This window comes from Mobula birostris, chromosome 30 (assembly GCF_030028105.1).
Source record: "Mobula birostris isolate sMobBir1 chromosome 30, sMobBir1.hap1, whole genome shotgun sequence".
Classification (NCBI taxonomy): Eukaryota; Metazoa; Chordata; class Chondrichthyes; order Myliobatiformes; family Myliobatidae; genus Mobula; species Mobula birostris.
The window spans coordinates 20,502,063-20,529,621 of NC_092399.1; the positions used below are offsets into that span (position 1 = coordinate 20,502,063).

Below are 27,559 nucleotides of genomic sequence, written 5' to 3' on the forward strand. Positions count from 1 at the left end.
AGCTTGAAGATACTTTCCTGGAGTCAGAGCCTTTTTGAGGGTTTGAGCTCAGTGATGTGATGAATTCATCATCGCATGTACCCTCTTGGTTATCACCATGGGAAATGTTTATTTTTAACTGCAGTGATTTCAGGACAAGTCCAATCCTTGGCCTCCCCCTCACCCCTGGATCTTCGTAATAGAAGTAGTAAGTAGGGCAACAGCCTCATAGCTTCTCCACAGTTTGTACGTGTTTGAAGAAAAGCAGCCAAGTCGAATCTGATGAGGTGATTCTGAACTTCAGCATTCTGTTTCGAAAAAGAAATAAATAAACACTGTATTAGAAAACTCAGAGAGTCAACAGTCTACAGATATATTATTGATTACAAGTAGATTTGTGAATTAAAACTTTCTTTTGCCTAAGGCAATGATTTTCTCATTAGAACAAAACAAGCTGAGCCTCTTGAACTCCTTGAGCCCAAGTTGTACCAACATATAACTTATGTAATTTTCAATAAATCAATGATGTACCACAGAGAGCATGTCTGTTATGGAGGGGCCACTGCACAGAATCGGAAAAAAGCTGCAGAAAATTGTAAGCTCAGCCAGCTCTATCATAGGCACTAGCCTACCCAGCATCGAGGGCAAACTTATGAACAACTTCTTCCCCTCTGCCAACTGATTTTTGAATGCTCCATGAACCCGTGAACACTATCTCAAAAAGGTGGCATCCATCATGAAGAACCCCCATCACCCAGGACATGCTCTCTTCTCATTGCCACCATCAAGGAGGCGGTACAGGAGCCAGTAGACACACACTCTAAGTTTCAGGAACAGCTCCTTCCCCATCACCATCAGATTCTTGAATGGGCAATAAACCCATGAACACTACCTCAGTAATTTTCCTTCTCTTTTTGCATAACTTGTTCAATTTATATACATATACATACACAGTACTGAGCAAAAGTCTTAAACACAGCTAGGGTGCCTCAGATTTTTGCACAGTGCTGTATTTGTCAACGTAAAATGGAGAGCAAGTTTGTAAATCCGGTGAGGGAAAAGGATATTGGGAATGGCATTGGAATGGCAAGGAGTGTCAGGCGTAGGGGAGTAGCATAGGTGCAGACACACCCAGCCATGAGACGCCAGGCAAGGTCAATTGATTCCAAACTATTGGTTTATTGATCATTACCGAATTTCTTGCCGGTGCTTCCCAGTCACCTCCCCTCTCCCTTCCCCTTTTCCCAACCATGATTCACTTCTTCTTGCCCCCTTCCCACTCTCAGTCCACAATAGAGTCCCACATCAGAATCAGGCTTACCATCACTCACATAGGTCATGAAATTTGTTTTTATTTTGCAGCAGCAGTGCAGTGCAATACATAAAATTACTATAGTACTGTGGCAAAGTCTTTCTCTCACACACACACATACACCTAAGACTTTGCACGATATTGTATATATATTTCTTACTGTAATTTCTACATTTTTTATGATTATGTAATGCACTGTACTGCTGCCATAAAACAACAGGTTTCATGACATATGCCCATAATATTAAACCTAATTCTGATTCTGAAGTAAATTGCCTTGTTTATGAAAGAGTTTCCAAGGAAACAATGATCCCTGTACTCATTTAAGACCACCAAACAAATTAAGATATTTGACAATGTAGAAGACATAATGTTACTGACAGGCACTTTTGCCTGAGGACAATCCTCATATATTTTATTCATATATTCAACACATGCAAATGAAACCCAAACATTTTTTTCATGAGATGTGATATGTTGGTGCTAAAACATACGTAATTTTGCATAAAGTTAATTATGACCAAGGAGTTGCTATGTTGGCCAAGCAAATCAGGGTCGGGGCCACCCCTGCAGTTGAAATTTATCACAGTGGGGTACAGTAGAAGGAAACTCACTGTGTCTTAGATTGAGCTAAATGGCAAAAGATTGTATGCCCAAACAACTGAGGGATCAATTATTCTTGTCCATTAGGTCACTGGCGATGAACAAGCAATTGCTGTGTCATGTAGTCCAAGTCAATCTAATGCAAAATCATATGGTAGCAACATTACATTTTACATGATGCATGCCACTATTAAATCAAGGTAAACCACTGCACTATTTATACTGAGAGCATTAACCAACAGAACACCCAAGCTGGATTTTGCCTTAAGAAGGTAGCACCCATCAGCCTCACCATCCAGGGCATGTCCTCTTCTCATTTCTACTATCAGGGAGGTTTCCATAGTTTGAGGATGTACACTCAGCATTTTAGGAACAACTTCTTCCCCTCTGCCAACAGATTTTTGAATGGTCCATGAACTCGTGAACACTATCTCACTATTCCTCTTTTGCACTATTTAATTAATTTTATTTCTTCTGGTAACATATAGTAATCTTTTGTGTATTGCACTGTATTGCTGCCACATGCAACAAATTTCATGACACAGGTCAGCCATAATAAGCTTGATCCGGATTCTGATTTCCGTTGGCCAATAGTCTCTTAGAGATCTGCCAGCTAGATTCAGAGTGAAGATCAGCTTGCTCAAGCAGGAATGAGTCAGATGTCAGATGACAAGACCTCCCTCTTCACTGATAGATTCAGCACTAACTCCAGGGCAGAGCTCAATTGTGCTGAGGTGAAACTGAAGATAAGTGAAAGTTTATTTTCATCGATATTTAATTTAATTATTCTACTTTTAATTTCCATCACTTAAATGAGTTCCGAGCATTTTAAAAATATCTTTATGTTATTGATTACTGAAATGAAATGTAATATCAGGGATATTATTAATTATGTAAACACACAATCTGCTGGAAGAACTCAGTGGTGAATCAGCCTCTGTGGGAGGAAAGGAATTGTTGACTTTTCCTCAGTGACTCAAGGAGGTTTGCAAATGTAAGTGCAGTTACAGGAATGGCTTGGAGGCTAGCACGAGGAGCAGACTGCATCAAGCATGATCAGCCCAATGGCTTGTAAAAAAGATTTTGGGTTACAACATAGGATTCATTTTAAGAATGGCACTGACTTGATAGGTTTAGAATCCAAAGTAACAAGGCATAACCTTAAAGTGAGAACATACCTTTACAGAACAGTAGAAATCTGCCATTTTATTCATCAAAACACTATAATGACCAGGTTGTTTGGAAAGATCAAAACTGATAGGAATTGCAATGTTCAGGACAGAGACTGATAAGCTGTTGTTGAATTGGACTGAAAGTAGCTGTGTAATGTGACTATAGTTCTGAAATGAACCACGTTATTTAACTATTTAAACAGCAATTATCCAGGACTTCTGTGCTCTTGCTGTCAAACACAGATGCCTGGGATACATTCCCAGGTTCAGAAGGCTGAATGTGTCATTTTACACTGTGACAAGACTCTGTATTGAGTCCACTGATGAAGTTCAGACTTTTGAGGTTCCCCTGTGAAACTGCCTTGCAGATGCTACTACAAATTAGCTTGCCAAGTACATTATCAGACCCACTGATTTCAATGAGGATGGCGGGGCTAAACAAGCAGCATCATAATTATGTGCCATGCCATATTGACGTGGATAATTATGGTCTTATCCTGATCATGACTGTTCTTGGCAAATTCTTCTACAGAAGTGTTTGACATTTCCTTCTCCTGGGCAGTGTCATTACAAGGCAGTGATCCCTGCTATTTTCAATCATCTTCAGAGATTGTCTTCATGGCATCAGTGGTCATATAACCAGGAATTGTGATATGCACCAGCTACTCATCCATCACCTCCTCCCAAGTCTTCACATGACTCTGATTGGGGGGCTAAGGAGGTGTTAGACCTTGCCCAAGGGAGACCTGCAGTCTAGCGGAGGGAAGGAGCATCTCCTTTGGTAGGGACGCATTTTCTCCCCACCACCCAGGTTAAACTAACATTCTGTTTAATCATTTTTTGCCATTTTTATTTTTTTAAACATCAAATTTAATTTTATAAAACATCTCCAAATATCAGATACACTAAAAAACTATTAAAAAATCCTCTGACAGCTTACAAAGATTCCTTTCTGAAATACCTATCAGGACAGTTTTGCTGGAACACTTTGTATTCATCAAGATCAGGAATGCTAATATTGGAGGATGCAGCTAAATACTTTTCCATTTTTATATTCAGCGCTGATATTGAAGTCATAAATAGTACAAGTCAGATGTAAAGCTCTTCCGGCAATTTGTTTTAACTGCAGCTACAGAAGATTATTTTGCCATTGTAAATACTTGGAGCAACCATTATTCTGGCTTTTTCAAATATGATGGCATATTTAAGGTAATCAGTGTTAAAATATGGGCAATTTTGTCTGCATTTGCAGTCATTAGAAATTGGGTTGAGGCGCAGCAAACTCATTTAGTTTAATGTCTTCAAAACAAGTTGCTGATGAAACTTTTAATCCAGCGACATTACTTAGATTTGAAATAAAAAGTATAAATGCTGAAATCACTCAGCACATGAGGTAGCTTCTGTGGAAAATGAAAGTTAACAGTTCAAGTCAAAAAGCTTTCACACAACTGTGAAAGAGAGAAGAGCAAGTTAGCTAAAATTTAGAGAGAAGATGGGGAAAGGATGGAACAGACAATGGGAATAACAGTGATAGGGTGAGGCTAGGTTTGGTCAGGGTTGTTGAGAGGAGAAGTAGTGTTTTACAGGTTAATGGTGATAGTTGGAGTGTGATAATATAGAAAAGAAATGTAACCTGTTGTAAAATGCATATCAGTGGGTCATGCTGAGCTGGTCATTTGGAGCAAGTAAAGTAATGATTACTGTCGAAATAGCCTGTTCTGATGCAAACACACCCTATCACAGATATCCCCTGTTTCACATCCTACCACCTTTTCTGCAAATTAAAACTTGTTTCTCTTGCCTCATCAGTTCCGACAATGGGTCTTCAACCTGAAACATTAGTGGTGTTCGTCTTTTCACAGATATTGCCTGACCTATTAAGTGCTTCCAGCATTTTCTCATTAATTTCAGATTTTTAGCATCTGCAGTTTATAAAATTTGATTTGAATCCTGTTCTAAGAAGTAGAAATTTCTTTTTATTAAGTAAACCATCTGTCTTGGCCACCTTCCTAATCCCTGACAACTGGTTCAAAAACTGTATAAAATATGTTTTATTCCTCAATTAGAGGAAGGCATACCTTGATTCCATACGGAACATATTGCAATAGCAAAGCTGGAATCAGAAACTAATTATTTCTGAACAATTGGAAAGCGGGCACAATCATGATACACAGTTGACAATGTGTGACTGTGTCAATGAAACACCTTTGATAATAAGAGATTGCAATACAGAGTCCCATATAACCAATGAGAGGTTGAGATCATCAGCAGGAAGGACATGTGACATTGCAGTTAGAAGCTGGAAAACATGCCAAAATTTGACAACTTATTGAACTTGAAGCAGTCCACGTACTTCATAAAACGCTGCTACTCACCAATGCATTTGTCAAGAGTCGGTGCTATACGGCCGTGCATACAGTGCTCACTGTCACCTCAATCTCATTGGTCACAATGTCAGAAGGCTGGACATTTCGATCATACATAGGGTTTTCAAAAGTTGCTCGACCATTAGTGTTTTCATGGCCTGCAAAACCGTTGAATGGTACTTTGGGCCTTTTCCTGAAAGAAATTTAGAACATAACTAAATGTCTAACGAATGATATGATAACACAAGTAATTTTATAATTTTATACATAAGTAAAAGTTCATGCAAACTTTTCAGGTGCCAATAGACTGAATTTCAGTGCAACTTCTCCCACTGGTATGATAAAGCTCTGATGATCACCATTTGATTATTTGGAAATCTAAAGGTTTGCCACCTGGTTCTCTGGATGCTGTTTCCTGCATTCCTCTTAAACTCAGTGGGATCTCTCTACCAGCTCTCCTTTTAAACGCAACCAGAACCTGCCTCCCCCACCCCCAGTACCACTTCTTTTACGTCACCAAGACCTTGCTTCTTACATTCGCCAGGGCCCTGTTTCCTGCTTTCCCTTTAAACCAACCAGAGCCCTACTTCCCAGGTTCTCTTTCAGTGGGCAATTTATTATACAGCCCTGTATTAGCTAAAAAACAAAACCGTGAATTAAAATGTGTTGGGGATTAGTAGATGTAATAGATGTATATTAATAGATGTCTGGAATATCTGCCAATCCAGCACAATCTATGTCCTGGAGGTGCCAGATTATTGGAGTTTTGAATTAAACACATAAATCAGTCCCCATTATCTGTCACTTTCAATGAGTGTGATTCCAATGTAACAAACTCTTGCTCACAATACATCGTTCATGATGTGGTTATAAAACAGAAATATATAACTAGACCAAAGGTAATCGATTTCCATTTATTCCACTAGACCTACCATCCATACTAACCTATGTTCAGGAAGTAGATGGACACTATGGATCCCATTTTTAACCAGATCTATTTTGGCTGGTTGGGAATTGGTGAAAGCATGAAGCTGGAGGCTAAAAAAAAAATTAACTCCCATTTAAATCCAACTGCTGACTCCTCAGCTCTTCAGGATGGGAAGCTGGCTGGAAATAGAGGGAAGTGCATGTCAAAATGAGAAAAAATGAGGCACTAGCTTTCATGGTTGATCTGCAGAAGCCATGTAACTGGGAAAGGACAAGTCTTTCCTTCCAAGTCAGGGAGGGGTCAAGAGGAAATTAAACCTGCATCGTTAGGCCTCCTCTTTTTTACTTACTACATTGGGTGGATGGCATGTTAGTCAAACTATTAGCAGCTCCTGACCACATCTCAAAGGACCATGGTCTGATCTTGATCTCAGACTTGTATGTCCTCCTTGTTCCCCAGTTACCCTGTGGGTGTCTGTCAGGTTGTCCGGTTTCTTCTCATACTTCGAAGCAGTGCTGGTAGTTTAATCGATTACTGTGAATTAGCCCTCATTGTAGGTGGGTAGCAAATGAAATCAAGGAAAGCTGATAGGCATGTGAGAGAGAATAGATCACGGATGTACAGTAGCTGAAAATGAGGCCACTGCCGTGTTTGTGAGCACCATAGATCTTATCGGCTGAAGGAACTTAGTCTGTGTTTGAATAAGTAATCAAGATAGGTTTGATGGGAAGTTAACTGCACTTTCTGCCAAGATACAATTGCATTCTGTTCATCTGAATTTGGCAATAAAAACTCCCACCAGCATTATTTAGTTCAATTCAGTTAAAATGTTCATGTTGGTTCTTGGCTGTTCCAGGGTAATAAGGGTTAAAATCCCGCCAATTCTTTTCATTTTCGTTCAGTTCAGAGTGGAGTATTAATGGAATTGTTTAAAAGAAGTCTGAAAACAAACATTCAAAACTGTTACTTAATATTCTGCAACATACCTAAGCAGAATAAATCACTCCCGCTGGATACAAGGAGTCAACTGTATTTGTCACACAGCAGGAATGGTAAAGTGCATCTCGTTACAGATCAGTCCAATTCCTATTTATTCTCATCATTCAATATTCAAAGGAGGTACTGGCCATCTCCATTGCATATAATTTCCATAATCTACACACTTTATATCTAGAGTGGATGGACTCCTCAATGTCAGAACTTCCATTCAAAGTATTCTTTGTTTCGCTATCTCCTGCAACTACATATGCACCCAATCATGGCATACTGATGAGTCAGATATACTGCAGTCAATCTTCATAAACAAGTGGAATACATTCCATGTACAGTCAGTAACAGCAGAGATGGTTCAGTTATATGAAGTTTGCCTTCTATTCATGTGCCCTGGTGGAATTAATCTATTATATATCCTTTCAGGCATGCTGTGCAAGTTCATCAGCCTGTTATCTGCAGTGTCTAATGCTCCTGTACAACTCAGAAACCACACACTGCAATCATAACATAACATAACCAATGATAAAAATGAATTCAATCAATTTCATAGTGTGATTCCATGAACGAAGATGAACCTCAAATCTGATATATTGGCATAAAACTCTATCAGTCTTAGGGAGAGAACCTGCTTTTCTACGTGACTGAGCTAACTGTAAGTCTAGTTTGACTATATGAGACTCATACATGTAAGATAAATGGAACTTGAAAGGGTGCAATGTAATTCAAAGTATGAGTTGATTATTGTAACATTCATACAGTGCTTCTACAGGTTGTTTGGAAGTAACTGTTAGCAATAACATTACTTCATCTTATACTTTAAAAAAATATTTTGTTGTGATCTCCAAAACTAATATTGGACTTCATATTAAATAGGAATTTCCTTAGCCTGAGGCTGGTGAATTCATTGTCACAGATGGCAGTGGAGGCCCAGTCATTGGGTATATTTAAAGTAGAGGTTGATTATTAACGACAACAAATTTACAGGGAGAAGGCAAGTTGAGTATGGTTGAGAAGGATAATAAATCAGCCATGATGGAATGGCAGAGCAGATTCCATGGTCTGAATAGCCTGATTTTGCTATTATGTCTTGTGGTCTGAAGTTCTACACCATTGAAATGGATTGATGTTGAAACTGGCACCGCCACGCACTGAGTTATCAAAACAAAATTGCACGTCAGGGATTCTGTCCCATTAAAATATATGATACTTACAATTAAGTCAACTCTGATGTTTGTCACTTCCCTGCATGGTTGATTGCGAGTGACAGCTTAAGTTAGAACACTCAGCAAAAAAAAATGTAGCCTCCTGCTTTTTGTATTCTTAAATGTCTTGTAATTCAACTGTCCTTCCAAATTCCTTCGAAGAGTTTGGATTAATTTGGCAATCTGTCAACAGGCTTTTTATAGACAGAGAATCATAGAACCATATAGCACAGAAACAGGCCTTTCTGCCCATCAGGTCCATACTAACCATCAAGGATACAGCTGTACTAATCTCATTTACTGGCACTCGGTCGGTAGCCTTTTGTGCAGTCTTCTATCCAAAACCTAATTAAATTAATTTGATATCTGGCTGCATGTGTTGAAAATAAACTGGCATACATACAGGACTAAAAAAGACAATATTATTTAATAGAAAATACACTGCCTTGATTCCACCTGAATATTTTAATGAATCCTCCATACTGTACATCCCACAACTTAATAGATGCAGTATTCTACTTTTGCTTCTTTTACCATCTGGAGCACTAGTAACTGATTAATGTTGTTACTCATTAAGTTAAGTAACAGGGACAGAGCTACTTTATTAAAGGCAGACAACCTTCCATTAATGCAGGAGTTCCCAACAAGGGGTCCATGAACTCCTTGGTTAATGATAGGGGTCCATGGCATGAAAATTTTGGGAACTCCTACATTAATGGCAGTGTCTTGTGTAACAATATAGGAAAACCCCACATTACAGCCATATGGATAATAGAAATTCACCCTTAAAGAATCACAGAAAAATTGAGATATAGAATAGAATTTTCTCTCATGGAATTAATATGTTTATTTAATTATACTTTATACTTTATTGTCGCCAAACAATTGGTACTAGAATGTACAATCATCACAGTGATATTTGATTCTGCGCTTCCCACTCCCTGGATTACAAATATTAAATATTAAAAATAATTAAAATTAGTAAATATTAAAAGTTGAAATTATAAATCATAAATAGAAAATAGAAAATGGAAAGTAAGGTAGTGCAAAAAAACCAAGAGGCAGGCCCGGGTATTTGGAGGGTACGGCCCAGATCCGGGTCAGGATCCGTTCAGCAGTCTTATCACAGTTGGAAAGAAGCTGTTCCCAAATCTGGCCGTACGAGTCTTCAAGCTCCTGTGTCTTCTCCCGGAGGGAAGAGGGATGAAAAGTGTGTTGGCTGGGTGGGATGTGTCCTTGATTATCCCGGCAGCACTGCTCCGACAGCGTGCGGTGTAAAGTGAGTCCATGGATGGAAGATTGATTTGTGTGATGTGCTGCGCTGTGTTCACGACCTTTTGCAGCTTCTTCCGATCTTGGACAGGACAACTTCCATACCAGGTTGTGATGCACCCTGTTATATACAATATTTTTCCAACTCATGTTTCTAGAAACATGTGCAGATGATGCAAATTCAAATTATGGAAAATCATGGCACAGACCATTTTCTAGGAATGCACTCCTGCTCCCATAATACAGGATTGCCTGCACATCAGAGAGTCATAAAATATAGTTAATTCATTCTTTTTCTATATTCTAAACCGCTTCCCTCACAATGCAGTCCTTCCTTAAAACATTCAACTTAATCTGCACTTGTCAAGTCATTCAGCAACTCTGTAAACAATAAACATTTTGGAGATGGTGAGCTGTTCCCTGGAACTGTGAGTCTCATTTTCTGCATCAGTGTTACCTGCCCCCAGGCTCAGTGGATATCAGCTCACCACAGAATACATTAGTGGTCTTTCTACTTTTTTGCCTTCCCATATTTGCATCTTCATTTGCCACTTCTCAGCCCAGCTCTGCGACCTATCAACGTCCCACCGTGACGTACGACAATCTTTTACATTATCCACAACACCGTCGACCTTTGTGTCATCTGCAAACCTACTAACCCACCCTTCACACTCCTCATCCAAATCATTTATAAAAATCACAAAGAACGGGGAATCCCTGAACCTCACTGGTCACCGATCTCCAGTCAGAATACGCTCCATTTACTAGCACCCTCTGCCTTCTGTGGGGAAGCCAGTACTGAATCCACACAGCCAAGTTTCCCTGGATCACAGGGCTCCTGAGTTTTTGAATGTGCCCACCCTGGGGAATCTTATTGAGCACCTTGTTAAAATCCATATAGTGTACAACCGCAATTCTACTTTCCTTATCCTGTGATAGTGTTATGCAAGCTAACGTAATTTTTTTGCTTGAACAAAATCATGACTTTGGCCCTTAAGAACTCCGGGGAAATTCTGTGGGAATTCCCCCTGTTGAAAGGGAGCCAGAGGAAGGTGATCAGGTGGTATGCAGTGCAGTCGGACTTAAACATCATTTGTTAGGACAGGATTTTAGACTAAAAACAGCTTAAAAAATGAAAGTGAAATATCTGCCAGGGGCCTAGTGGTTAGCATAATACTTTGCAGTACAGGTGACCCAGGTTCAATTCTCGCAGCTGCTCGTAAAAAGCTTGTGTGTTCTTCCCGTGACTGTGTGCTCTGGTTTCCTCCCACATTCCAAAGATGTAGCAGTAGGTCGGTTAATTGTAAATTGTCCTGTGATCAGGTGAAGATGAAATCAGGGGATAGCTGGATGGTGCAGCTCAAAGGACCGGAAGACCCTATTCCACACTGTATCTTAATAAATCAATCAATAAATAAAGTATTGCAGATGGGTCAATCGAAATTCTTGTCAGTAATGTATAACTGGTTGAGAAGCTGCCTCACATTTTCAGCCTCCTGGGTTTAATCCTGAACTCCACTGCAATCTGTGTGCTATTTTTAAACTCTCAGTGATTGGGTGGGTTTCCTCCATGTGCTCCGGCATCCCTCACGTCCCAAGTATTGGGATTTGGCAGATATATTAGCCACTGCAAATTGACCCTAATGTGTTCGGGTGAGAGATACAATCTGGGGAGGGAGTTGATGGAATGTGGGATGAATAAAATGGCATTAGTGTAATATTAGTGTGAAGGGTGCATGATGGTTGGAGTGAAGAATCTGTTTCTATGCAGTTTGACTATTATACACAGCACTCAAATCTCAAGCACGTATATATAGCTAGGGTGCCTAAGGCTTTAGCTCAATACTGTAATTGTAACCGTGCTAGTCTGTAAATCTGGTGGGAACAAAGAATGTTGAGAAAAGTGAGAGTGGAGCACCACAGGGTTGGGGGGTGGGACAGGTGGCATAGAAGGCGTACCAGAGGTGGGGGTGGCGTGAGTGTAGATACACTCATCCATGAGACACCAGGCAAGGTCATTTGATTCAAAACAATTGGTTTTTTGATCATTACAGAATGTCTTTCTTGTGCTTCCCATTCCCTCCTCTCTCCCTTCCCCTTTTCCCAATTATGATTCCCTGTTCCTTCTCCCTTCCCACTCTCAGTTCGCAAAATAGACCCATATCAGAATGGTTTATCATCGCTCTCATATGTCATAAAATTTGACTTTTTTGGCAGCAGTACAGTGCAATACATAAAATTACTACATAACTGTGCAGAGGTCTTAAGCACCCTAGCTATCCATATGTATGTCTAAGACTTTTGGGAGTACTGTACCTCTCCGCCAATTAAAGAAGCTCAGCTCCTCCTCAGGAATGACAAGAGTTCTCTTGAGAAATACCAGGTATAAGGATTATACCTCCACCAGTTTATTTAAAAGAAAATTATTGAACTTAGTTTAAATGCTGTAGTCTTGACTTTATTTTCAAATTGTATTTTTCTCTTATTAAGTACATTTTACAAGTGCAGGATAGGATGCTCCTGATCTTTACATATAGCTATGAATTATTTTGAGTTGCTTTATGAATTGGTTAAGATAGGTGTGCTCATAGTAAGGTGCATAAAAGAGCTTCTTGCAGGTATGATTATTTTGATACAGACATTTACCTTTTAAAAGTAAAAGTGAAATAGAACTGCAGAATGGTTACTGCAGAACAGAGTGAGCACAGTTGGAATTCAGAGTTGATCTGAGCTAATTAGAACAAGAAGATGTAGGGACCACATTTCAGTAGCAAATTGCCCCATTGTGAAGATTTGAGTTCATTCTTAATTGCATTGTTAGAAGATTCTAAATGATTCACTACCATTCCATTTTATTCTGATGGTTTGCCCGGTTATGATCTTCTTCCAATCCATCAGTTAGAATATTTGGTCTTGCTTTATGCATTCTCTCTGATCCATCTCAAGGTCATTGCAATGTGTGGTGCTCATATTTAATACTCAAGAGGCTACGCTAAATCTAATGATTTAATTAGTAGGGCTACTAGTACTTGATGTTTCAATCCCTATGGTAAGTCAGCGCTCTCGATGTTGGCAGTAGGCTTGGAGTGGTGACAAGGAGAGAGGGTAGGAACGTCATCGGGGTCATCAGGTGGGCACCCTCCTTCTTTGACGTTTCGTTGATAAGTCCACAATGTCTCCAGAGGGCTCAACAGTGCTACCTGGCGTCCCAGATACACCCCCCTCAGTTCCATACCCTCCTGTCTTCATCTTGCAGCCCAGTTGTTGCCTTTCCTTTTAATCCAAATCCAATTGCTGCTTTCTTCTGCTGCGTTTGACAAGGACTTGATTGCTTGTTGGCGGGAGTGACCCCTCACCCCCATCTTCTTCAATAGACTAGATAGTATAGTGTGACCAATACTGATGTCTGGTGATGTACACTGGATACTGCATCTTCTTGCTTTATACTTGTGACTATGAGGCTACATTCAGCTCCAATGCCATATTTAACAACAAAAACATCCAGGGATGTGCTAGGGCAAGCTCACAAGTATTGCCATAATACTCAGTAGGACAACACAGAACACCATAAAACTGATCACAACAAACAACAAAACAACAGTAAATACAAGCCCTGAGGATGCGAACACTATGCCTCGAACTCCAATCTTACCGGTTCACGTACCCAGGGGATCACTGGCCCTTGTTCCTCCTGACCTTATGGAACATTGATTCAGGAACCTATTGACAACTTGCTGACCCTGGGGGGCGGGAGTGTGATCCACTAGCCAAAATCCACACTGCCCTGCCAGCCCAATATCAGACTATGGATGTTTAATGACCAACATTGTTGACTTTCAAGCATGGAGTAGGGGCTTAGACTCCAGCTTGACCTCTAATTCCTGCATGTCCCTGTCCCTGAACATTAAACTAACACACACTTTCCCCCTCTCTCCACAAAACCATCTCTACATACCTAAATAAACCATGCGTAATGTTGCATCAGGTTCGCAGGTCTGGCAAGTGAGACAGGAAATGCACTGACTTCGAATAGGTATATTAATCATTTATATACAAACAGTAAAAATTCGACCAAACATTCATGTTCTCCAAGTTGCAGACACTACAAAGCTGAATATTCAACAAATGTATGTACATTCAGCATACTTAGTTAAAAGTGCACACAGAGCATACCTTCCTAATTGTCATGTGCATCCTTGCTTTAAACAAAGGCAGAGAGAGCTAGTCCCTTCCATGCGCTATTTTATATACCCAGGATATATGAAACTGGACACCAGGCAGGTAAGCAGTAGCATGTTTGTAAACTAACCAATCACACTGGAAGCAATTTTCAACACTCAGAATAAGGCACACCCCAACAGGACATTATGAAACTAAAAAACAAATTTTAAATGCCTTGTCCAGCTTCATGTTTTCAAGATCAACATTCTGATCCATTTCACTCTGCTTCTAATAAATTGAGTTTTCTCCCATTAGACCAGATCTAGTGGAAACGATATTTTTATCTGTATCAGCTTGTCCTTTCTCCTTTCACCCTGTGTTTTAGGAAGGTCCATTCCCTAACTACTTCCATGTTCAAGTATTTTCAGCTCGGCCTGTTAATCAGACTGGTTGTAGCCTCCATAAACTTTCCTTCAATGTCAGCAAAATGAAGGAACTGGTCATGGACTTCAGGAGGAAAGGCAGAGTAAATGCCCCTGACTGTATCAATGGTGCTAAGCTGTAAATAGATGAGAGCATATGAAATTCCCAGGTGTAAATATCTACAATTTGTCCTGGTCCAGCCTTGTAGACACAGTAGGGAAGAATGCCCACCAATCCCTCTAACTTCTCAGAATGCCAAGGAAATCTGGTATGCTTCCAAAGACTCTCAATGATTGATACAGACACACCATACAAAACATCCTATCTGTATACATCACAGCTTGGTATAGCAACTACTCTTCAGAAGACCTGAAAAAATTGCAGGAAGTTGTGAATACAGCTCACTTTATTAGGAAACCCAGCCTCCCCGCCAACAATTCCCGCTGCCTCTGGTAAAGCAGCCAACATAATCAGCCTCCTATCCCAGTTCATCCTCTCCACTCTCCTTTCCATGGCTGAAAATATAAAAGTTTGAGAAAGTGTATCACGAGGCTCAAGGGCAGCTTCAATCCCACTGCTATAAGATTCTTCGACAGGACTCAAACGCTGAACATGAATCTGATCTCTCAGACTAGCTTGACATGACTTCTGTTGGTTATTTGTCTTGCTGTACTACATTTTCTCTGTAACCACAACACTATATTTTATATTCTGTTTTTTTTTTTACTTTTTTCCCCCTTTTTTTAACCTCTAGTTACTTATACATGGAATGATCTACCGGGACAGCATGCAAACAAATGATTTTTTACTGTATTTCAGTACATGTGACAATAATACACTGCCAAAAACAAATTGTATTGCAGTATGTTCAGGAGTGCATGGTGCAGTGGTAGCCTCATCTGTGATAATAAATTGATGATCCCCCTTAGTTATTTTACAAATACTCAAGGGATAATGGACAAACAAGATTAATTCCTGTTCTGTTTCAATGGATTGAACATGTTTGTGGGAATTTGGAATCTGCCCTATTGAAATAATCTTTCCACAGAAAAATAGAACAAAAATGGATGGCATCATACATCACAAATACCTCAGTAGATAAAACTGTACCAAAAGGATAAAGATCCATTCCTATTTACTGCATAATGTAATAAGGGCAAAGTAAATTATCATTAGGTGGAAATGACCTCACATGAGACTGATAGAAGCTTAATACACTTCATGGCATTCACCTGCTCATTACATTAATAGAGCTATTTTGACTTACTTATTTTAAATAAATGGCGGGAGGAGAGAAAGCAGTGTGCCGCGCGTGCGCAGCCCTCCGATGAAAAATGATATCGTATCTGTTAAATAGGGGCCGTGGACAATTCTGATTTGATGGAGACAGACATGAAAGCACAGAGGACCATCTGGAAAAATTTCTGAGACGCTTGTTCGCTGCTGTTGTTACTGCACAGTCGGGAATCTTTCGGAGGGAAGACCTCAAAATCCCCGGCCTTGCCTGCTTTTGGCGACCGAGAAGGAGGTCGAATCGTTCGGACAGAGATGGTGCTCAGTACTCGGTGTCGGAGAGCTGATCAGAGCTCAAAGTTTTTGGATGACTCAGAGTTGGACCATGGTCGGGTATGGCAGGGAGAGTGTTTCTTCCTTCTTTCCGTCTGCGTGAGATGTGGGACATTTGAGAGACTTTGACCTTTTACTGTGCTCATGGACTTCCTCAGCAAGTTATTGTATTGTTGCACTGTTGTAGCTATATGTTATAATTATGTGGTTTTGTTAGTTTTTTCAGTCTTGGTCTGTCCTGTGTTTTGTGATATCACACCGGAGGAAATATTGTATCATTTCTTAATGCATGCACTACTAAATGACAATAAAAGAGGACTGCATGTCTTCATAATCTAAAGAAAATGAACTAATGCTTTTATTTAATAATAAATAGCGGATTCTGACCACTTTTACTTCAAGTGCTAAGCTCTACTTTTGTGTAATAATTTCCATCCCCTATCTCAATGCTACTTTCTAAGCTCTTTAACAAGGCACTCTTCCTGTGCTCAGCATGGAAAAGTCAACAAACTGTCTGCTAATAATAACCTAAAAGCTCATCTGCGGAAAGCACATTATTTAAAGTAGACAATACTTCTGCTGTTACAGAATGTCATTCCTGAATTGGTCTTTGCCCAGTTTATTGATAGAGTCAGCAACAAGTACTCCTAAATTAAATGCATGCTGCATTTCCAAACAGGTGATCTTTCTCTCTCCCAATCTCAGGAAGATACCACCCATTGCAGGAATGTGACTTTTCCAATCCAACCCAGATACTGTAAAAACACACACATATGACTAATAGCATCAAGGCCAACTTGAACTAAGAACTCCCAAATCAATATGACCCTGGTCAAACCAGAACACTTCTCCCAAAGTCACCTTTCAAGCACTCACCTGTGTTTGTAGAGATACAATATAAATCCTGCCGTTATCAGGGCAAAGAAAGGCACAAGGATGGCAACTGCTACCGAGCTGCTGCTGGTGCTCAGGTGGTGCCCAATGGAGTCGGCCCCAGCTTCCAGCATGTGCAGATCTGAGTAAATCACATCAAGTTAATTGCATGTGCAAGAATCAGGCTTAAAAAAGTAACAGTAAAATATAAAGCAAAAACACTTTGTGAGGATGCACTCTATCTCTCATAAAAGTTCATAGACTCAAATAAATGCCAGCATTTTACAGATAATGCATATAGTACAGCTAGCACATCTGTATGGACCCCACATACTGTAATTGTTACAGTATAGTCTTCATTATAAACAGTCATATTTCCAGATTTCATGTAACCAAAGTGAAATTCTCAAAAGGAACTTCATAAGTCAGGGCACAAATTTCTTCCATCCTTGTAAATATCCGGTTTGTGCAATGGGACTTATATCAATCACACTGACTATGATTGTACATTAAGCAAGAGATGTTCCAAACAGTTGTACAGGTCTTTTACTGGAAAAAAAGATAAAATTTTTTGCAGTTGTAAGGGATATTCAATCTCAGCAAAATGATGAAACTAGTCAATGTCTTCAGGAGGCAAGGCAGAGTGAATGCCCCTGACTGTATCGATGGTGCTAAGTTGTAAATAGATGAGGGCATAAAAAATTCCCAGGTGTAAATGTCACCAACAATTTGTCCTGGTCCAGCCTTGTAGACATAGAAGAGAAGAAAGCACACCAATCCCTCTACCTTCTCAGAATGCCAAGGACATCTGGTATGCTCCCAAAGACTCTCACTGATTGATACAGACGTATCATAGAAAACATCCTATCTGTATACATCACGGTTTGGTATAGCAACTGTGAGTAAATGAGAAAATCAGTAAATACGAGATTGGGAATGAGTGATGAAATGCATAAGGAGTCAATGAGTGAGCGTTGGATTAAAGGATTATGGAAGTAAAAGAGCAAAGAGAGTTCCAAGTAAGAGGAAGGAAGGAACTGAATGAGTAAGTGAGTACAGGGTGAAGTCAATCACTCACTCATTCCTACAGCAAAAAAAAACAATTCAGAAAAATCCACTGGAATGGAAAACAATGAAAAAGAACACCTCATCTTATTCTAAGCTTCCTAAAATACTGGTTAAGGAATTCCATTTAGATGATTGGGTGCTGAGCTAAAATGTCTGGTCATTCCCAATGCAATGCAGAACGGGGTCTCACTGCTGGAGCCCATCTGGATTCCAGAGATGGAGCAGAGTGACTAATTCAGTTCTATCTGTCACTCAGTAGGCCTTGGACTATCCCTGAAGTCAATGGCGGAAGGAGGCAATAGTAACAACTGCAGATGTCTGCATTTAATGAGATATCAGCCCTTGCTGGCAGTTTCTTTATACGTTAAACACAAATATCAGAGAACACCATTAGATCTATTGCTATTTCTATAGCAGCACCTACACCAATATACTGTAAATACATGACAAAAGAAATAATAGGAGACTCGCATGATATCACACCATTTATAAACTTTGGATGATCCAAGATGTTTTGCAACTAATTAGGTTCATTTGAAGTGCAAACATTATTCAAATATAAGAAAATTGGCAGCAAATTTATACACAGAAGGATTCCAGATGCAGCTGTGTAACATTAAATAGATAATATGGTTTTAGTTGCTTGTTGTGGGCCAGTAATGCTTGTGATAAAAGGAATAACGCTGCTGCTGAATATTTATTAGAATTTTTCTCAAAGCAAATCCTTATCTGATGCAATGATGGGTGACTTGTGAAGTACAATTTTTGGCGAGGAATCAATTCATTCTGGTCAACATTACGAAAAAAAATGTTAACAAGCAGAATTCCTTTGAAAGCAAATCAGGCAAGATGTGAAATGAACTTCTGTTCACTCGTTTCCAGGGTGTTACTGCAACTGAAAATCACAAATGAAATACAGAATTTTACTTATTCTGTGACATTTAATCACTGCTTCTTATAAGAATCTTCCATTTTCAATGAATTGGGTCTCAAAAGATTTTTCCTAGATCACACCTTACAGAAATTAAGTTTGTTTACCTCCCGTGCAGGTACTTTCAAAAGAAGTTTGTGGGAAATAAGAACAGTTTAACTTGGTGTATGCCCTCAATTGCCAACTCATTTCTGTAGCAACGTCTTTAAGGATCTCTCAGGCCATGTTTTACTAACTCCGTTTTGTGCTTCAGATTTTCTCACTAGGATTACTTAACAGGGGAATGGTTTTATTGTTAACTACTATACAAGAAGCTTGCATGCAAAATCTAAAAGATTTAATCCTGTGGGTCTTGAGATGGATTCTGTCAGATTTCAGAATTACTTCTTAGGTCAATGTGGCTTCAGATTTGCAGAATTACAACTTTAGAGGACAGAATGTCCAGCTTTAGCACTTTTCTTTAGGAAGAAATCAGCTTGTCCTGCCCCAACCAACTAGAATGGTCTATTTAAGTATCCACTCTATTGGGATAATTTTCTCATTTTAAATTCTTCACAGCAAGTACTGTCCTTTTGGGAATACAAGTCAATTGATGTAAGTCATTTTGCAACTATTCAAAATGGACTGTTGACGAATCATGAGAAATTCATGTGCTCTATTTTTGATAAATTTTGGTTCTTAAGGTTGTTGGCAAGAATGAGGTCATAAAATAATCCAATCCAACCTTGATATTCCCCAGGTGATTTTTAGTCTGATATTCTTTGCCCAGTGGCTGAAACATCCTCAAAGTGCAATGCAGAACAGAAACAGATGGTTATAAAAGCCCCTTGGTACTTCTGTTAGTCTTTTAGTGAAGATATAAAATTCTGAAAAAGCACTATAGAATGAGGAGGCCATTGACTTTATGAACATGGGTCATGGATCCAAAATCATTATAAGCACTTAAGAGGTTCAACACAAACTAATGCATTTATTAGATTAGTTAAAAAGTATGGAGAAGGTCACATTACCTATTCTTTGCAGACCAAATTGCCCAAAGTCCTTGCCTCGAACATATCCCTGGTACACAAATGTGTTGCCTGAAGGCTCAGCAGAAACCTAAATGATAATAAGTGAGGTTAGTCACCCTATTAGTAATCAACATTTCAAGGGTATTTACAGAACATGGCCCTGAATTTCCTAACTAAGATGGGTCTATTGTGGAGCAGAACATGCGCCTATTATGTGCGACTCTCCGATGTCGTGAGCTTTGATGTACTTCACACAATGCAACTGCAGCATGATCATCAGGTGAGAGGGAATGTCTTACAAATGTTCTGTGTGGTAAGTTAGGTGGCAAAGTTGCTTAACAAATACAAGAGTGTTCTGTTTTCTAATACATTGATTTACCAGTAACAATGAATGAAGTAGGAAAATTATCATTTTAGACTTAAATGCAACACCCACCAGAAAAATCATTAACCATTATGCATGTTAGTGGTGCATTGCACTAACTATTTGTTTTGTCCTATGAGCTTGTTGCATCTTGTCCCATTTTCATTTAGGAAAGATTTCTACATTGCATTATCAAGACACAATCACTTGAGGAGTTTTAAGCACATGGAATTCTGTGTGTGTTTTTTGTTCTGAGTGTTTGTTCAATCCTTCATCTGATCCCATTCCCACAGATCTTTTGTCTAATTCCACCTCCCACTCCCCCGTGACTCCCCCACTCTATTCAGAGACAAAGGATCCACAACTCATCCAGATTCCTGTGTGTTTCTGTATGCTCCATCCTTGTAAAGCACCATGATAGGAGACAGTCCATTTCTCTGCACCTTGATGGAATATGATGATTCTGACAAACCAGATCACAACCCACCTGCATTAATCATCATGGTAGTTACTTTTGGTACTCATAAAATTAAGCCTTTTTAGGTGCAAGTATAAATATTGAATTCTTAAAATCTTAAAGATATATATATATGAAAATTATTGTTTTATGAAATTATAACGATAAAACTAATACATATCCTTAAGGATTTTAAAGACATTTTTTGCTTTTAACAGTAGGTCATTCACATGGGATTGAAAAGATGTTTAATAATAATGTTCTTTTTTGTGATAAATGTGTTTCAGCTATGTTTTTGAAACCTCAGCTGCTATTACTCTTAAATAGAATATTTGTTGTTGTTGCTGGAAGAAAAACATTCCAAATTTCCCAATTGGACTTGTTCAAATAAGATTTTATGCTTGGCCAGTAAGTTGAACATAACAGGGCAAACATGGGTGATCTGGAAAACTAGCAGAACTTTGATTGCTGTTTGTGCCCTTGAACTTTGATTGTATTTGGGCATCTGTAGTTGCAAGATTTTATAGATGGAATTAACCACAACCAAGCAAATGAGATGTCAGGTTTGCACAGAAGGCATTGACTATACAGTGAAATGATTGGTGCTCAGTTTATACAAAGCTTCTCTGGTGCTGTTTTGGGAATACCATAACGATGAAAATACCAGATTATTCAATGACTTCCAACTTTTATTTATGCTATGGACCCCCTACAATTTACCAAGGTGTCTGTGGTAGGTACTACTTGATCTAAGTATTCACTAGGGTTAGAAAAGTACTCAGAATTGAGAAAGTGATAAATGTGTCTTTTTCTTTCCTCGGCAAAGAATTTTGTGTAGAAACTTCAAATATTTAAAAAATAGGTTAAATTAATTTTAAAGGTTTAGCAAATTTGTTTCAAGAAGATTTCACTTGTACATTATCTCTAGTAGATGAAATGGGAAGTTTCTCATCTTATGTCATCAGGTCCATCGAGCCAGCTGCCAAAGAAGCAATCCTATTCGTTCTATTCCCCTGAGCTAAGTTGGAAGAAATCCTTTCATATTAAGGGTTACTTCGTGTAAAGTGTTTTTACCTGCTACTACCGAAGCAGTGACTTAAGCATAAGTTAAACGTGACAGGAAAAAATACTTTAGTGGCTAAAAGGACTCGGAGAAAGATTTTGTAAATAGGATTCATGAAGAGTCTCCGGTGGAATACCTGGCACTGGCAGAAATATAATGAGACATATGGCAATAAATATTTCACAATTAATTGCAGGCATCTCACTGTAAAGCCTTGACTGCTACCTCCCCAGGGGTATTAATATGAGAGAAATATATACTACTTTACAGGTATAGTCACATGAAAAATAATATCCTTGTGCGAAGATGAGTTCCTTTAGGGCTTCCATTTGAAAGTTGATGAAATTTAAAAAAGAGAATAGACATAAAATGCATAAAAGCATAATAAAACATCTAAAGCACATAAAAATTAAATATGGAAAGTAATGATTATCTTTACGTTATATACTGATAAACCAATCATCTCTTAGTACATATGACAAATGTAGCTTCATATCTTCCTATCAAGTGTATGAATTAATTCTATTGCATCTTCATCTTTGTGAAGAACCATGAGAAGTTGAGGTGGATTTTCAATACTGGGCTCTGCCCTGAGATGGTTAAATTCTTCTACATTTGCTTATTGATTATATAAACAATTATTAACTTCTGTTATAATTTGGTAATCAATTGTCTTTAGAATGGTTCGGCAAAAAATATTAGACAGTGCCATAAAATATTTTCACACCCATCTGATCTCCAAGTCTGTACTGTGAGTTGAAACATGCCACTTTTCAATCCTGACCTGTCACATTCTCAAGGCCAGAAGAGTACATAGTGCTGACAAACTGATGGAGATCTAGGACTACGACTTAGCAGAGAGAATGACAGGTACATTCCTATGTTCCTGTCCAAACTGCCTCCACAGCACTCTAACCATGACACTAGGATCTTGAAAGAGAGAGGTGACTCATCAATACTTACATATCCATCCAGTGCCAGGTGGTCACTTTTAAATTTCTGTACAAATATTTCAACAGGACCTCGGATTTTATAAAGTTCAAGAAGAAGATGGTGCTCCCCCTTTTTGTAGAAACCTGAAAGAAGTAATTACACTAAAAGTTAAACAAATGTAGTATTTCAGTTTATCATTGTCATTCTTGAAGCTTTTGCTTTCTGGGAAAGTTGACTTGGGAGGAAGTCACTCAAGTAATAGTCCTTAATTTACACTGCTAGGTAAAAACCTCAACACCAATTGTGCAGGATGGTACAAGGCTTAAAAAGAATCTCAGAGAAGATGATCAACATGAGAAATAATGACTGCACGTGCTCACTTTTCTGCAGAAAAACTGGCAGGTCTATACAGAGCTCCACATCTTGACTTGCGTAGCTATGCAGAAGTTCAGATTTGCTGAATGAATAAAAAAGTTCTGACCTATTGCACAGCTGATTGACATGGAATTCTTCCTTGGACTCACGTGGACTCCAATAGTGGAGAACACATTTCTACAGTCTGTTGGTATTGACACTAGAAATGTTCCTAGTGAAGCTCCACTGGCTAGAAGTTCTGCAGGAACAGTGAACCCATTCATTTCAGTACCAAAGGATATCACTGAGGCACCTAATTAATATGCAGCAATTATAAAACATGTGTGTTTGGACAAATGAATGGCTAATGAAATATGGAAAGGAGTACACACTAGTTTTTCTTCACTCCTAAACATGGATTTTTATCTTCTTTCTAACACCCGAGGGCAACATTTCTCCTTCATCCCCCTATGCTGCCCTCTACTCCATACCCCTCCTTTACCAATCCCAACCGTCTAAGATAACTTGACCTCTGCTTCAATTGACGCTATAAAATATGTGGTGGAAAATGCTTGCAAAATGTGGTGAGAAGTTATTGGGCATCAAAATTCATTCTGTTGACAGCGACTTAGAAAAGATTTCTTAATTCCAGTTTAATTTGGGGAGTACACACTTCCATAAACTACAAATGAAGTTGAAGATAAATTCTGAGTAAATTAGAGTTATTGCGAAATAGTGGCTTATGACAGCGGTCCCCAACCACCGGGCCGCAAAGCATGTGCTACCAGGCCATGAGGAAACGATATGATTTGGCGATATGAGTCAGCTGCACCTTTCCTCATTCCCTGTCACGCACTGTTGAACTTGAACGCACGCAAGGTCATTACGCACGTGAGGTCATTACCCGCGCGTCATCCATATCAGCGCAGGAAGGAGATCAACCCCTTGAGCTTGTAAATGACGGCGGGCTGAAAAGTACGTTTGACATAACATCTCTGCCGGCATTCCAGATCAAAGTCAAGGCTAAATATCTTGAGATAGCCACGAAAACACTGAAAACGTTGTTTCCGTTTCCAACATATCTCTGCAATGAATGCAATGAAAACTAAATTGCGGAATAGACTGGACATAAGGAACTCCCTTCGAGTATCGTTGTCTTCCATCACCCCTCGATGGCACTGTCTTGTTGCAGGGAAATAAGCCCAGGGCTCCCACTGATTCAGCGATATTGGGGTGTTACAATGATTTTATATGTTCATACGGGGAAAATATGTGCTGTGTGTTTAATATCCAAACATTACTTAAAATGTTATGATGCTATTGACTTATAAGTGACTTATCACTATATTTATGCGAGGAAAATATGAGCTGTGTGTTTAATATTAAATTCGTTAGATAAATCCTTTTAGAAACGAAATTGAGTTTATGAGCCACTTGTAAGTGATTTATAGTTCTTATCACCTATATTCCGGTTGTGATTAACACCCTTCCCCTCCGAACAGAATCGCCAAAAACGATTTGTAGAAAAAAAACGGCACGTACACACGTGCGCAAATCACGCATGCGCACTGGTGCCTGCGCAAAGCTTCATGGTCATGGTAGTCTTCTCGGGGTAAACACAATGTACTTGACGGTTACTCTTGTCTGTTGGCAACCCTACTACCCACCCCGGTTGGCCGGTCTGCAAGAATCTTGTCAATATAAACTGGTCTGTGGTGCAAAAAAGGTTGGGGACCCTTGGCTTATGAAATCTTAAGATGAGGTTGCCATAAATTTATTGTCTGTTGTTTGTGTAAACTAGCACCAAACTCCAGTTCCGAACGTCAATGGTTTTGATATTCACGCTTAATAAAATTCAAAAACTGGGGTTTATCAGATGGACTTCATTATATCACCTCCCTGCGCATTCAACAGGAGATGAATTTTAACGTCAGAAACCTTTAGAATCTACTTGAACAGAAAGTCAATTTTATCTATTTTGCGGGATGCAATTTTGACTCAGTTAGATTACATCCCATTAGAAATAATTCAAAGAGGTTTTCTTCATTTGATAGGAATGAATGTGAAGTCTCCCTGTTAGTGCAATGTATTAAAAAATAACCAGAACCGCAGTCAGAATTATTTTTCCACTTACCTGTCAATTTAAGCTCGACTCCACTCTGATCTAAAAGCGTTGCCATGACTTTACTGGTGGACAGATTAAAGCTGTTAATTGTTAACATGACTGGCTGCCTCTTCCCCAGATATTCATATGAACCTTTCCAGAGAGAATTGTGGGCAAAGACATTGGCTGGAACTGCCAACAATGAGAAAAATAGATTTAGAGACAATTGATCACACAAACAAAGTCTTTAAATGCTTTAAAGATTTGTTTCTATTTCAGCTGTTAACTTACCTGAAAGTTTGCTACTTGTTATTTCCTTCACTGTCCCCATTGGACTTCCACTGGGCCTTGTGTCTGCTGAACAAACACAAGCAAGAAAATAGTTGATAACAATAATATTTAAGGCAAATGTTGGATACAGGTTGTAAAGACAAGACTGAAGGCAATGAATCTGGCTGTAAATAATTTAGTCCTGAAATTATGAGGATGTCACAAACTCCAAGGTCCACTCCTCTGCAGGGAGAAATATGATAATGTATTACTGCAGGCTGCTCTATATGCATGTGGTATCAAACAAAGTGTTTTGATGGCTGCAGAGGGAGACATCACAGATGTTTAGAAACTTTAGATCAAATAATGCAAAGTTCCCATTCGTAGCAACTGAGAATATTGCTCAGACCTTTACTAATGCGAAGGAATTAATCTGCAGTGGAACCTTTTGTGGTAATGGTGCACCAATCAACAAGGGATCCCCCGAATTAATCCTGGCCTAATCATGGAACACTTTACAATGACCAATTAACCTACCAACTGGTAAGTTTTTGGAGTGTGGGATACCTGGGGGAAACCCACACAATCACAGGGAAAATGTACAAATTCCTCACAGCCGACAGCAGGAATTGAACCTGGATTGCTGGGACTGTGAAGCTTTGTGCTAATCAGTATGCCGCTATGCCACCCCATATGCTAAACCAAGCCCTGCCTATCCTGCCGGTGGATGTAGTAGGGTCTATCATGCAAGGGAAGAGGATATCTGTTGGATTCTTGCTAATATTTGTCTCTCAACCAACAGAAAGATTTACTGTGCACTAGGCACATTTTTGGCTGCTACTCTTCATAATTTGGTTGGTCTACTTGCCTACATTGTTAGAATGACAATGCTTCAAAATTAATACACTGTTTATGAAGTATTTTGGAACGTATTCCAAGGAGCTAAATTGAATCAAGTTCTCTCTTTACCACAGAGTGCAGATTTAAGGTAATATGATTGCACTTCAAGTGATTGCAGATTGCTTACAGATATCAGCAATACTTTATACTTTATTGTCACCAAACAATTGATACTACAACTTACAATCATCACAGCGATATTTGATTCTGCGCTTCCCACTCCCTGGATTACAAAAATTAAATATTAACAATATTAAAAATAGTAAAAATTAGTAACTATTAAAAATTTAAATTATAAATCATAATGTCACAATTGTTGTTTCCATGAATTAGCACGAATATTTTCCAGAATCCTCAGACTTATCTGGGCAGTAATATCATATTGGATAACCTAGAAACATAAAAGTTAGAAGCAGTTGTAGGCCTTTCATTCATTTGTGCTTGCCCTGTGAATGAATGACATCAGGGTTCATCTTTTACCTCAGTCTGCTCACCTGTACTAATCTCAGGTCTACTGAATTCCTATAGCGCACAAAAATCTCTCTAAAATATAGTCAGCAAATAGCCAACAAAATCTTCATGGCTATGGAGAAGCTGAGGTGTTGATGGTATTAATTTTGAAAGTTTCAAAGGAGAAATTCAATTTATAAAGGAAGGTGAAGGTTAAGTGTCTCAGAATGCTTTCTTCCTGTGGGTGGATAAATCATTAGTAAGCTGGGAAATGTTTTGGAAAGGACATGTTTGATCACAAAGAAAAATTTCATTGTTTGAGAGGTCGGGAGAGGAGATCTATTGAACTGAATGTAGAATAAACTCATGGGGTAATTTTTTTCTTGGTGTATTACGATGGTCAGTGAAGGAAAGTAGCACAGACATCATGAAAGTGAAGCTCATATCTTTCACTTATGTTTTCAGAACAAAATGGTTTTCAAGATTATTACTTTTGTCATTTATAACATAATAAAGGGAGTGCAAGCAATTTTATATTGTGTTATGTAAGGATGGGGATCAAAGAAGCAACACAGTAAACATTTTGATTATGATTATAAGACCATTAAGACATAGGAACAGAATTAGGCCATTCAGACTAGTGAGTCTGTTTCAAAATTCAATCAATTACAATCCTTTTCTCCCCTCCTCAGTCCCACTCCTTGGCCTTCTCGCCATAACCTTTGATGCCACATCCAATCAAGAACCTATCAAGCTCTGCCTTAGATATTCACAACAATCCAGCCTCCAGAGTCATCTGCGGCAA

General features: G+C 38.9%; 1 protein-coding gene across 1 annotated transcript in view; it reads right to left on the bottom strand.

Annotated features, from left to right (window-relative positions):
- Positions 1–211: 211 nt before the first annotated feature.
- Positions 212–27,559, bottom strand: part of csmd2 (CUB and Sushi multiple domains 2) — a 689,393-nt gene continuing 662,045 nt past the window's right edge. Inside the window, exons 60-66 of the mRNA XM_072247323.1 lie at positions 25,426–25,491; positions 25,165–25,326; positions 22,707–22,819; positions 19,860–19,947; positions 16,854–16,992; positions 5,442–5,625; positions 212–287 (exon numbers count right to left, since the gene is read on the bottom strand). Coding sequence (XP_072103424.1) covers positions 5,466–5,625; positions 16,854–16,992; positions 19,860–19,947; positions 22,707–22,819; positions 25,165–25,326; positions 25,426–25,491 — 728 coding nt within the window. The 3' untranslated portion in view covers positions 212–287; positions 5,442–5,465. The remainder of the gene's footprint in view (positions 288–5,441; positions 5,626–16,853; positions 16,993–19,859; positions 19,948–22,706; positions 22,820–25,164; positions 25,327–25,425; positions 25,492–27,559) is intronic.